Source organism: Myiozetetes cayanensis, unplaced genomic scaffold (genome assembly GCF_022539395.1).
Source record: "Myiozetetes cayanensis isolate MyiCay16 unplaced genomic scaffold, myiCay2020 scf3, whole genome shotgun sequence".
Classification (NCBI taxonomy): domain Eukaryota; kingdom Metazoa; phylum Chordata; class Aves; order Passeriformes; family Tyrannidae; genus Myiozetetes; species Myiozetetes cayanensis.
Window position 1 is genome coordinate 52,459,268 of NW_026087521.1, and position 12,422 is coordinate 52,471,689.

The 12,422-nt window shown below is 42.5% G+C and overlaps 1 protein-coding gene across 1 annotated transcript; it reads right to left on the bottom strand.

Moving 5' to 3' along the window:
- Positions 1-3,860: 3,860 nt before the first annotated feature.
- Positions 3,861-12,082, bottom strand: RASD2 (RASD family member 2). Its single transcript, XM_050324945.1, has 3 exons — positions 11,363-12,082; positions 7,695-7,974; positions 3,861-6,180 (listed from the first exon to the last, which is right to left on the bottom strand). Exons 2-3 carry the CDS (start codon positions 7,963-7,965, stop codon positions 5,651-5,653), a joined length of 801 nt encoding a protein of 266 aa, XP_050180902.1. The 5' UTR covers positions 7,966-7,974; positions 11,363-12,082; the 3' UTR covers positions 3,861-5,650.
- Between the last annotated feature and the right edge of the window lie 340 nt (positions 12,083-12,422).

Below are 12,422 nucleotides of genomic sequence, written 5' to 3' on the forward strand. Positions count from 1 at the left end.
CCTCCACTTGGAGGACAAAAGCTTGCAGTGAGGACAGACAATGAAGAGATTTCTTTGAAGCAAACTTGGGATCAGAGTCCGTCACAGAAACAAGTGTGGGATCAAAATAACTTAGTGGCTCAGTCAGTCCAACACACTGCCAACATCAAGTTACCCCTGCTGGCTATGTAGGTTTCAATGTTTTTCCCTATGTTTTCCCTATGTTTTCCATGGGACTTTCATGACATCTCTTGGAGAAGTTTCCAATAGATTCCACTGCCCTAAAGGCTTCACTGCTGTCTTGCCTGCATTTTCTTGCTTAATACTCCTGTTCCCACTGAGCTTTCTCCGTGTCCAGCTCTAAATAAAAGGCTGTCTCAGTTGTCATCTCCACTTTCCAAACACATCTGGGCATTTTCAGCCAGTCTCTCTCAGACTTTGTTTTCCTTCATGGCACAGAATTATCCCTTTCAGAGTTTTCTTAGGCTTACTCAAGTCAATCCCTTTAGGCTCATAAAATGTTTTTCTTCCTAGTTCTTGGCCTCCTCCCAAACTGTTAATAACTTTCTAGGAACATGATGCCTGGGACCTAGGGTGGTTCTGTGTGCTATGGATGACCAATGATGGCAGAGGCAAGGAAAGGTCTTTGGCTGATGTTGTCATGAGAGCAAAAGGAAATGTTTCTCTGGGAAGTCTCAGGCTGAGACTATTCCAGACACAGGTTAGAGAGAAGCTGGGCAAGGCTCATAACTGGGTCTAACCAAACCTGAGTACAGATAGCTGAGTTGACAGCAGTTTGGGATGTGTATTCCCTTATCAGGTACTGTGCCAGGAGCAATGCCACAGTTTACAATCACACCATGGCAATGGCTTTCTTATCTATGGTAACATATCCATCCCCCAGCTTTACAAGACATACTGACTAGTCTGTGAAGCAGGTCTGGCTGGTGGTCTTTGTTTCTCCACATAACAGAAACTGAAGGGAGGAAAATTTCCCATGAGGACTCAGAGTTGAAAGATCTAGGGCAGAGCCACTGCTACTCATCTCCCCCCTGCAAATTCTCTGCTCTTTCTGAGTGCAGAGCAAAGGCTGTTGCTATAGAAACAAGTGGGGAAAATGTACATCATCTCATGTTTTACATACTTTTTCAAGGAGACCCTTTAATCTGAGCCTGCCATCGTGTAATTTTACAGAAACAATAATGCTAGTAAAACCCCTGAGTGTAAGAGTGATTTCAAATGAAATCAAATAATCATCAGTTACTTCAAAAACATCTCTGCTTGTAAGCTTCTGCCCTAGCCAAGACACTGGGACAGGGCTGGTAAGACAACCCATAATAAGGTGCATGAGAGGAGAGTAAATCTAAGGCAGCAAAAGGTGTGATGAGAGGTGGGGGGTAGGTTCTTCACAGTGGTAAGCAGCAGCTATCATTTGAGGAAGGACAAAAAAGCTAAATAAAATGTCTTCATATTTTACTTGTGTGTATGAAATAAAGATGAAATTTATTTATAGAATACATTCTAGCCTATCTTACTGGTTTTTTTACCTGCACAACCTCCTGTTGCTATCTTACATTTGTTAGGTCCCTTTTGAAGCTCTTTTCTGCAGCCCTGTTAAAAATTATCCCACCATTTCCTACTTGCCTTTGTAAAAGCCCTTTGACCTCCCAGACAATCAGACATGTTGCACCCCAGGGTCTCAAGGAGACAATGCTCTTTGTGAGGCTGCCTCATGAAAGCCTCTCTCTAGCATCATGCTGTCCTGGTGGCAGCAGTTCTCCTGGGGATCCTTCAGAACAGAAGCCTAATTTAGTCCTTTGGATATCAAACCAGGCCTTTGCTCTGTCCTTCCCACCTTCAGTTTGTTTTTTACTTAATTCACCATGAACCACTGTTTCCTTCCTGATTTGTACTGACCCTGTGACTTACTTAATTAGATTTTTGCCAATATTTATAAAGCTCCTACGTGTTGACTTGCAATTTCTGCAGGACAAGGACTTTTTTGATGTATTGAGCAATATACAAAATAAATCTCAGTCCTGTCTTGTTCCAGGGCTGTGATTGATCCTCAGTCAGGTCCCTGTTAAATGTTCTGAAAGTAAGTACACAAAAACATCAGCAAGGCTTTGTATCACTGATTTTTGGGTTTATATACTGGAATGTAGGACAAGGTAGCTATTGGAATAAAGCAACTTAATTACACCAGGTAAGACCAAGTAAGAGTACATCAGCTCTCAGCATCTTTTCCGGATGAATCCCTTCCTCCAGACTTGTTCTTAGTGCTGTGCATTTTCATAACTTAAGAAGCTGTTGCAGTAAGTTCTATGCAGGTGTCTTGAATCCAGGAAAAAAAAAAAAGAAAGATGGTTTCTCTTTCCATTGCCTCTGAGACCTGGCTGTAGGTCTGGTCTTTGCTCCTTTCTGGGTCTCACAGTTTCTTCACACACATAATAGAGTTTCCCATAAAGCCCTTCCCTGTTCTATTTTCCAGTCAGACACATTCAGTGGTTAGCAGGGAAGTAATTCACCTTTCCTGCCTTGCCTTACACCTCCTGTGCAGGAAGCTAGCCTTGCTCTATGTTCTCCAGTCCCAGCCTTTTTCACTGAACATAATGGCTGCTAACTGTGAATAAACAACTGATACACATACTGTCTGGTTTAGGGGCTGTAAGCACTTCCAGAGCTCAAATAATATATAGATATTAATAGAATGACTGTAATGATATAATAAGAGAAAAAAAAATATCCTCAGGAGCACGATATTCTAACTTCAAAAGCAATTACCATCAGTAACTAAATGCAATGAGAAGACTAGGATTGCTTTAATGAGATTATCTTCTTATTGCCATTTGTTTTTGTGAGTGACTGTAATACTGTTTCACCTTCATTCCCAGCCAGTTTCTCAAATGCTTCTTGCCCTGAGCATTGGCCAGCCAAGCTGGACTGTGAAGCTGGGGCTCACTGGCCTACCCATGGGATTCAGCTTATCTCTGTGAGCACCTGCTCCTTGGTCTTCAGCCTCTCCTACTCTTGTGCTTTTGTTGTCACTGCAACATTGATTCTCTATACTGGGTGTCTTTGTGGTGGAAAGGACAGGAATGGGAGGACATGGAAGGGTGAGGAAAGCTGGTGTCTTTGGGGAGATGGAAGGACATAGGCAAAATAATTGTGAGGTCAGTGTTTTAAGACAAAGGCAAAGACTCTTTTGAAATTCAGCTTTATTCAGCAGGGCAGGGAGAGGAGACACAGGTTCAGTCAGGAAGCACATGGTCTATTGTGGAAGGAGTTCTCATTTAGCTTCCTAAAGCCTCTTAACACACCCAGCATCCACACTTGTGCCCTTCTTACTCCATCTTCAAAACCCTTCCATGTCCTTGTGGCACATGAGCTCCTGAGTCATGCACTTGAGTGGAAAGTTTGTAGAGAGGTGGGCATGTGCTCTGGGGGACCAGGACTCAAACGGTTGGGAGGTGTAAATGGTTGAAAGGGAGAGACTGCTGAGAAAAACAGTGTTGTGTCTGCAGAGGCCACATTAAATCACACCAGGGATCAGCATGTCAGCTCTGTGCATGAAGAACGGAGTTGTTGTTTTCTTGTGTTGGAGGCAGCATGGGGAAGAGTAACTGTCTGCCTCTGTAGGTATCTGCATATATAAGTTAATGTTCAGATAGATAGACACGTGTGGATATAGTTCTGTTCCAAACAGACAAATGTGTAGCCCCTGGTGTCTGGAGGACTTAAAAAGTTTCTTCCAGAACTTACTGAAGATCTCATCAGGACTTGTAACTCAGAACTCACTTGCCTAGATGCACCGGCACAACATAAAAATAGGACTTTCCTCCTTATTCTTAGAGAAAGTATAAAAGACCAGGACACAGGTAATAAATAAACCAGGTTTAATCATAAACCATTTACATATTTATATAGAGAGACAGAGGCATGATCAGAAAGGTGCTGCCTTGGCAACAGGAATAAAAGAACAGTGTATTTTACCAGTCAATATATAGTACCAATGAAGGGTGGAACTGATAAATGAATATGGGATTTTGAGTCCCAGAGGCTAAATTTTACAGACAATCATCATTCTTGGTTTCCTGTCAAATTACAGCACGAACTAGCTCACAGCTCTGCCTAAGACACAGCAAGGCAGACACAGCCGAGAACAGAAACTGAGGGTGAGAAAGGGAGAATATATATGAAGGTCATTCTGAGGTATATATAACATATATATTCTACTGCTGTGTACAGTCTTGGGGCCATGCTTTGCTCACAGATATGTGTGCACACATCTCATTTCAGTCAGTGAGAGTGGTAGGATCATATTTGAGAGAATATATTGGGCTTTGAGGGCTTACAGGAGCTCATCAAACAACAGAGCCAAAAGCAGAACAGGGAGAGAGCTGAAGACAAGGAAGCCTGTACTGAGCTGAGAAAAGAAAGAAGTGAGTGGACAGCCCCAGATTTATCTGACCAGTTCTGTTCAGCCCTGTTTGGACAGCAGCACAAAGCTTCTGTTCTTCTGTTCTAAGGAACTTCTGCAGTGCAAAGGTTTCCATCCAGGCAACCTTTATCAGACAGAGGGGGAGTCCCTGAACAAAATGACTAGAGGCATGTTAACAGAAGAAATATGATGGAGCTGGCCCTATAATCATTCAGTTCCTAATTCTGAAGAACAACCCAATCCTGCGTCTTCAGTGGTCTAAGTCTACATATTAATCTGGTCACTCTCAGCTGACACAGGCAGAGGAAGGAATCATTTCTCCGGTGACCATCAAGGCAGAGGGTGGCATTTTTACTATGGTACTCAGAGTTGGTGTGGCTGCTTTGAGAAACAATATCACACCAGGCTTACAAAGCAGTCAAATGCATTGGTTTTTGCAGAACAATTTCACTTTCACTCAATGTACATATTAGAAAATTTTACGGATGAAAACCACCTTTCAGTGGTAGAAAGCAGACACTGTTTTATGTCAAACACACCATCTGATTTTGCTAAAAATCCACCCCCCCAGACAATAAAGAAAACCCAAATGCTAAATAAAATCTATAATACAAACCAACATTCATGTGGATGTCAAATGGTAACTGTTCCCACAAACATGAAATCAAGTTCTTCTTAATGCAGGTGCCCTCAGAAGTGAGTGCAAGTCCACTCCCAATCTGTGAATCCTCGGTTAGGACTGCTGTCCTTTGAAACTCAAGTCCCACTTTTTAAAAGGAGAGCTCCACACATGCATGCACACATACACACAGGCACACAGAGGCTGAGACACACACACACGTAACTTCCTCTCTCTTAGCAAGAGCTGCATGCTGGGTAAGTGTTAATGCCTTCTGTGCATTTTTGACCTATCTTCTTTGTAAAGATAAGGTTTAAAAGTCTTTACTTCTCAGGCCTGTATTCTTTTAACAAAAATGGGAATGAAGAGGAACTACATTACAAAGACAAAAAAATGCACTCGTATGTCAGGCGTATGCTTTTCTCCCAGTCATTTTCATGGACGATGTTATTTACATTTGTGACTCAGCAGAGTCCACAGGAAGAGTTATCCTTTCTCCACGTTGGGTTTTCTCAATAAACCCCATGAACCCGTTCTGTGTTCCCATGGACCACTTTTTCTTTAAGGCACTGCATGTGGATGTTGACTTCAGACAGAAGTGCAAGCCTCCTTCACTGGATCGTGCATTTCTCCCTCTCCCTGGACTGACCTTCCCGGAGAACTTTTGATTTGATGTACTTCAGGTCACTGTTGACGCTTGGCCGTCGAGCAAAAGGAGAGATCATGCCATAGGCACCCATGTCCTTGAATCGGCGCATCCGGAAGGATTTCTGTTGGAAAGTGTCACCATACTGGAGGGAGATTTTCCTGTGGAGGGAAGGGCTCATCTCATGAGGTAGCTTGGCCATGCTGAAGAGAACGTAGAACATCTCATCCACGTTGGTGTTCTTCTTGGCTGACACTTCAAAGTAAGCACAGTTTTCATCACTGGAGACAAGATTCTCACCTTCATCAGTGCGTACCTTGCGGTAGACTTCACTGTGGTCATTTTTGTTTCCACAGATCACCATGGGGAGGTCAGCTGATTCCTTGGTCTTGTTCTTCAGGCAGGATTTTACCTCAAGGATCTGTTTCTGCAGCCGCTTGACCTCATCAAAAGATTCTCTGTTGTCCAGGCTAAATACCAGGATAAAAACATCTCCTGCAATGCAAAAAAAGATACTGTAGAGGTTTGTTGGTTGAAGACAGTGTCAGAAGAACAAATTTTTAAAAAGAAATAGGTTTATTTGCCATCTCTTCCCCATGTTTTTTGGTTGGTCCTTTAGCATCCATTCACTCAGCTGTACTTTAGTTCTTCTAATTCAACTCCCCACACCTTTCTGCAGTGCTACGGAAAAGACTTTTGTCTATGATGTTACTTCAGTGATATCTGATCGTGTTCCTAGTTTACACTGGGCTTGTAAGTTATTGTGCATTCTGCTCTCTTTTGTAAACATGGTTCTGTCTCAGCTCTACTGCATTGCTCTTCCTTTCTCTTCCTTTCATTTGTATCTTGGTGTAAAACACAGCCTGTTCTGACACCAGAAGGAGTGGAGAGCTAGCAGCCACTCAGCCTTGGCCTTTTGATTACGCAATATATGGAGCAACACCTGAACTAAAGATTTACAGCCAGTCAGTCCCAAATGCCTCAGTCAGTAATGGGAGGTTGCTCAGTGTGCAGTGCTCCGCTGTCACTGCATTTGCTCAAGAGAAACAGACCATGGAAAAAAAGAAATACATAAATGACACAGACCCCCTGGCATTTCCTTTTGACATTTCCTGACTTACAATTCCTTATGCAAGTAGAAAATAAGGCAAATCATTGCCTGTTGAATGACATTCATGTGGGACATGCTAAGAGAGCTTTGAGGGACAAAAGCTCACATTTGCAACCCAGAAACTGGTCCTAGGTCCTCAGTGAATGCAGATTCTTGCTTGACCAGATGTGAATGCCATGTTTCACAGGCCAGCTAGAAGAGTAGACAGCGAATCCAGAAAGTAGTTTTACTGTGAGCTGTGGCTGAAGATATCTCTACTGTCACTTTTACAATTAAAAAAATTAATTTCAGCTCACAACAGGAACTGTTTGACAGTGAGAACCTACAAAATGAGCTCCCCGTTTTCCTTCACCCTCCACACCCTTTAACACATTTGATAAAGCACAGAATAAGAGGCACCTTTTTACTGGAATATCAAATCAAAGAAATCAGGCTGGAAATTTTAGGAATAAAAAATTCTTCCAGATTTTCTTGGTTAGAATTCCCTTCTTGTGCACTTTACATTTGTTTTTCACTGTATGTGTCTTATAATAACATGTTTATTTTACCCTCTGCTGCTCTTTATGCCCTCAGGATTTCATTCAGGCATTTATTTGTGACTGCAATAAAAATATGGAGCAAGAGGGGAAGGTAGAAGGAAAACTAGAGGGAAATTTCAATTTCAGATCTTCACCTGGTGGACTTCCCCTCTCTGGGTAATGTATTCCCTATAGTACTGGAGCATCCCAGACAGGAAATATCTCCCTCTGAAAGTGTATCTTGCAACAACGTAAGGCAGTCCCTTTAGCTTCCTCCCAAGAAAAAATCATCTCCATGCTACACTTTTCAAGCTAATGTCTATCCTTATGATCTTTCGCCCACTATTCCCCATCTACTAACTTCCCCCCAGCTTTCTCACCTGTCAGGATGGAAAGCCTCCTCATAGCAGGGAAAGGGTGATTCCCAGAGGTGTCCAGGATGTCCAGCTGATACATGTCTCCCCGGATGTTGTAGACCTTGCGATGAAAATCCTCGATGGTAGGAGTGTACTGATCCTCAAACCGACCATTGAGAAAGCGTGAGACGATGGAGCTTTTCCCCACCCTGGAGGCTCCCAGCACTACCATCCGGTACGAGTTCTTGGCTGGCACATTCAGGTTGCAGTTTCCACCAGACATGGTCTTCATCATTGCTTGATCCTGAAAGAGGAAAGAGCAGAGTTGGAGGAAAGATCAGAAACTGAATGGAAGAGAAAACAGGGCAGCTCCTTACCACAAGCTTGTCAAAGAGCACTCTGGAGCATGGTCCTGGTTAGTAGCTGAATGGTCCATACAGAAATCTTCTCACTGGAAATGCTTAAACTTTTTCAGTCTCATTTCCAGGGAATATTTGGTTTTGGGTTTGGGTTTTTTGTTTGTTTGGTTTTGTTGGTGGTGGTGATATTTTTTTTCTTTTCTTTTAAAGTCATATAAAAATGAAGGCATTTACACTGAAAAATAACAAACTTTTGAATTGCAATTTACTGTTTCATCTAAACATTAAGGGCTAAATTTATCAGCTGTGCTTCAATTTAGACACCAGGTTCCTTCCCCCCATCTACATCACTTATACATAATCAGATTTTTCAGTAGAGCTTGGTTCTCATTTAGATACATAAACACAAAGATCAGATTCCCCAATATACTACATCCACTGCAGCTGCCTAAATAGGAGTTATGCATAATACTTGTTTTCTGAGATCAACCAGAAGTCAGACACAAACAAAAATCATGCTTAACATCCATGGCAGCTAGACATCTCAGTAACTTTAAATAGCTGGTCCCTTGCAACCTTCATTGCTGATGCAGGGAGTGCGAGCCACAAAATAGCACTGGCTGGTGATAAATTCAAACATCTGTGCCTTCAGTGACCTTTTAGAAACCAGATTTTAATCTTGCTCTTTGGACTGGCAGTGTGGGAATTTCCTATCAGCAAAATATCAGCATTGCAGCAGGATGGTTGACTATGGGTAGAACTGCAGAAATGTAGATTTCGTAGGAGCTTCTGTCTTTGTATATACACAGCTCTTGTGGGTGTCAGGGTCTTTGTGGGTGCTAAGTACAAGTAGGAGAAAAAATGAAGGACAGCCATCTTAAATGGTTATTAGACAAGATCTCCAAACCCTGATATCTAAAATGTCCAAGACCTTGGAGACTGCATTTTGACATAGCCCTCCGATGCAGGAAACTTTGATAGGAAAGAAAAAGTGATGCTCAGACATTTTTCGTGTACCAGTTCAAATGAATTGTGTGCAGAAAGGAAAAATACAACCTCTGTACGGGGAAAGCTGACTGTTAGAGCAAAGAAGGGATATTTTGGAAAGAGTTTATTTTGGTTACTAGGATTTTATTAAAGAATAATCAAGTTCCTACTGTGCTGTTTATTTAACTTTGGTGTTGTTTATTTAATATTGCAATGCAAGTACTTTATGTACACTGAAATATCATTTCTGGGTCCAGATCTGGATTCCTGTCTTTGCCCTGAGTCAATTTTTTTCTCCCAGGCTTTTATGTGGCTGACAATTATCTCAGTCAAGAGCTTAAAATATTTTACTTTGTTTAACGTGTGCTAAGCACCAAAGCAGCAGTGAAGATACAGTCACCACTAAATAAAGAATTCTCTGGAACTGTGATCCAGCATGATTTCAAGTGCTGTGCTATAGCCCAAGGAAACAGCAAAACAGAACTATTTATTATTATTACTATGACTTGCTGCATGACAACAGCAGCCTTACCTAAAGGACAAAAGAAAATGCAATACTCTCCTCAGAGTAGCTTAGACTCTGAATTATATTCAGCAGGCAGGACAGCATCATATTAGAGGCAGACAGTAATGCCAGAACGTAACTTTGACACATACATGCAGAGTTATGGTACTGCTGGGATTGCTGTGGTGGGAATGACAGCAAGGAGCACATCTGGTATTTGAACTGGACTCTGTGTTCTAGTCACAACAGGACCTGTCTCCAGTAGTGCAGAAACACCATATTCAGTCTCTGAAACAACACTGACATGTATGCTGTCTCTGCCCTTTCCTACGTGGCCAGTCCAATACTGTCTTCCATCCATGAACAGACTTAATGCTTCCTTTCTCCCTCTTAGGCTTATTTGGCAGAGAAAAAGAGGAGATAGATTAATGAGAAAAACTACAAACTTCTTTACAGCCCAGCGTCAGTATCTAGAAGTGAGGCAGCTCTTCAGACTGAGGTGGACAAGTGTAGCTGCATGAGGGTGAGTGGACTGTGTTGTTTTACACCTGCTAGAGATCAACTCGGTGCAAAAGCATCAGGGATTGAGCATAGTTATGCATTTTAAGCAAATGCCTTATATTTCCTGTACAGAATATGTGTGCCGAGGGACCTGATCACTTTACGCTGTCCTTGTTCCACCTGTCAAGGCATTCAGTCAAGAGAACTCCTGTGCTTTCTTGACTGTTTTTCATTTCACTTGAAGTTGAAAGAGGCTTTCTAGCACTTTGATTCATGGAGTTGCTACTCATCACCTCTCCTGCAAATCTGACTCCAGAGCATGCTGCTGAACTGGGACATTATATCTGTGTTTTGTGCCTGCTCTTCTTATCCCCTCACTCCAGTTTTTCTCCAGTTCAACACAGTCTGCCTTCTTTCCTTTTCAGAAAAGGAATGAAACTTTAGCCTTCACACCCAGAGGTGAAAAAGATTAAAGAGGGAAGAAAGGAAACAGAGAGAGACCACATGTTCATGTACTAAGTAAAGCAAAATCAATCAGAAGAGAATGAGGAGACAAATAAGCTCCAGCTGGCTTTAATCTACATCTTTTCCTCCCAGTTTATTAAATTCTTAAGCATAGATTAATTCGCAGTGATACTTTCTGCTTTAGATACTGGCTTGATGCTAGAAACTTTACATTAGTATTTTATATTGGTACAGTGCAGGGTTTTAAAAATGTCATAGAAATATAGGCAATTAATGTTATCTCCTCTTAATAAAGTGAAAGGCTCATATGCCCAGAGAGAGCTGAAACAGCAGACCAAAATCAACATTTAACACCATTTATCTTGACTCCTTATGTCATCTTCTACCTGCTAACCACCACTGCTCTTTTCATAGGCAGGCATCGGGTGAATGACAACAACCTGCTTTTGTATGCTCTGGAGAGTGCTTGGCTGAATTCCAGTGAGGTACTGGCAAATCTGATCCTGAGCACTCAGAGAGAAATATCTAAGGAAGATATTCTTCATTCAACCTACCTGGAGTTATTGCACCTTAGTTTTCCATCCTCCCATCAGGGTGTATGCTCCCTACCACTCCCAATCCATGAACAGACTTCTGAACTACCTCTCTTGCGCTCCTCCGTCTCCAGCTACTGCTTCTATCTCTGTTTGCCACTCCAGAATAAATCACTGCACCCAGCTAAAAAGGACACAGGCAGACACAAACTGTATCCTGCATAACAGACCTGTCATTTGTGAATCACTGTTAGCGTCCCTGTAATTTTCATGCACACCAAAATCACTCCTGTGGGATGTTTGTTTCCTACTTTCATCCCAAACTCCATGCTGATTTCTTACCTCTCTTTCCTTGGAGGAGCAGTCCTGGATCTCGGTGCAGTCTGATGAAGCTGATACTTTTAATCAGGGGTGGCTGCTGCTGTAAAAGGCTGTTGTTCTGTGGATCCCACGTTGCTTGTTCTGGGCTCAGTTCTTCTCCAGTATTTCCCAAGAACTTAGCAGGATTGGGAAGGACTGCAGGGCTCCAGAGGGCGTTATCCCATGAATGGTAATTACTGCATCAGGCAACCGACATGGGCTAAAGAAGAGTCTCAGAACCACTGACAGCTTTTTCCTTTGATGAGGTGAGCTTTTTGCTTCACAGCCTCAGTTAGACAAAAGGAAAAGCAGAGTCTCTCCCACCCCCACTGCCTCTTCTTACAAGTTGCGTAGGCTCTGCTGGGGGAAAAGAATTTCAGGAGCAACACCTATTTGTGCAGGGTAGTGGGTGCATCTGGCTGGCCACCCTGCCTGTATGCTGCTTCAGATCCTATGGAGAAAGATCAGTGCAGGCATGGAAGTTGTCTACGCTTCCTCAGGTCTTGCCTGGTACATCCCTCTCTGAAAGCTTCTTTTCTGCCGGGCTGAGATTTGCTTTAAAATATTCTCCTTCTAGGACAGAAGGGATTTTTCTTTATATTTGCCAATTAAGTCTTCTTCCCTCTCTGCCTTTCTCCCTCTCACTCTCACAACTACTGGCAAATTGCAGATTTTCCTTCTGTAGGACTCACAGATAATTGGCTCAACTCCTCCCTTGAAGTCAGTGTCAGACACAGGGGAAGGAGGGGTGCTGAGGGGGTGGGATTTTGTGCCTATTGGAAAAATCTTTTCTCCTCTAAACAGAAAGTTCATAGGCGTTGCAGAATGCACATTCCCTGTCTTTCCACCAGAGACCTGTATGTGTGCATGTGTGGGGAATGAGTTAGCGTGTGTGTATGAGAGACATAGAGAATTCATTTACTTTGCAAGCTGTAAATTCATAAGCTGTTTCTAAAGGCTCTATACTTCTGTGCTGATCTTTTCTGCTAGACAGCAGCAGACTGACTCATTCTCCAAGCAGAGGCTTTCTGTCCATGATTTC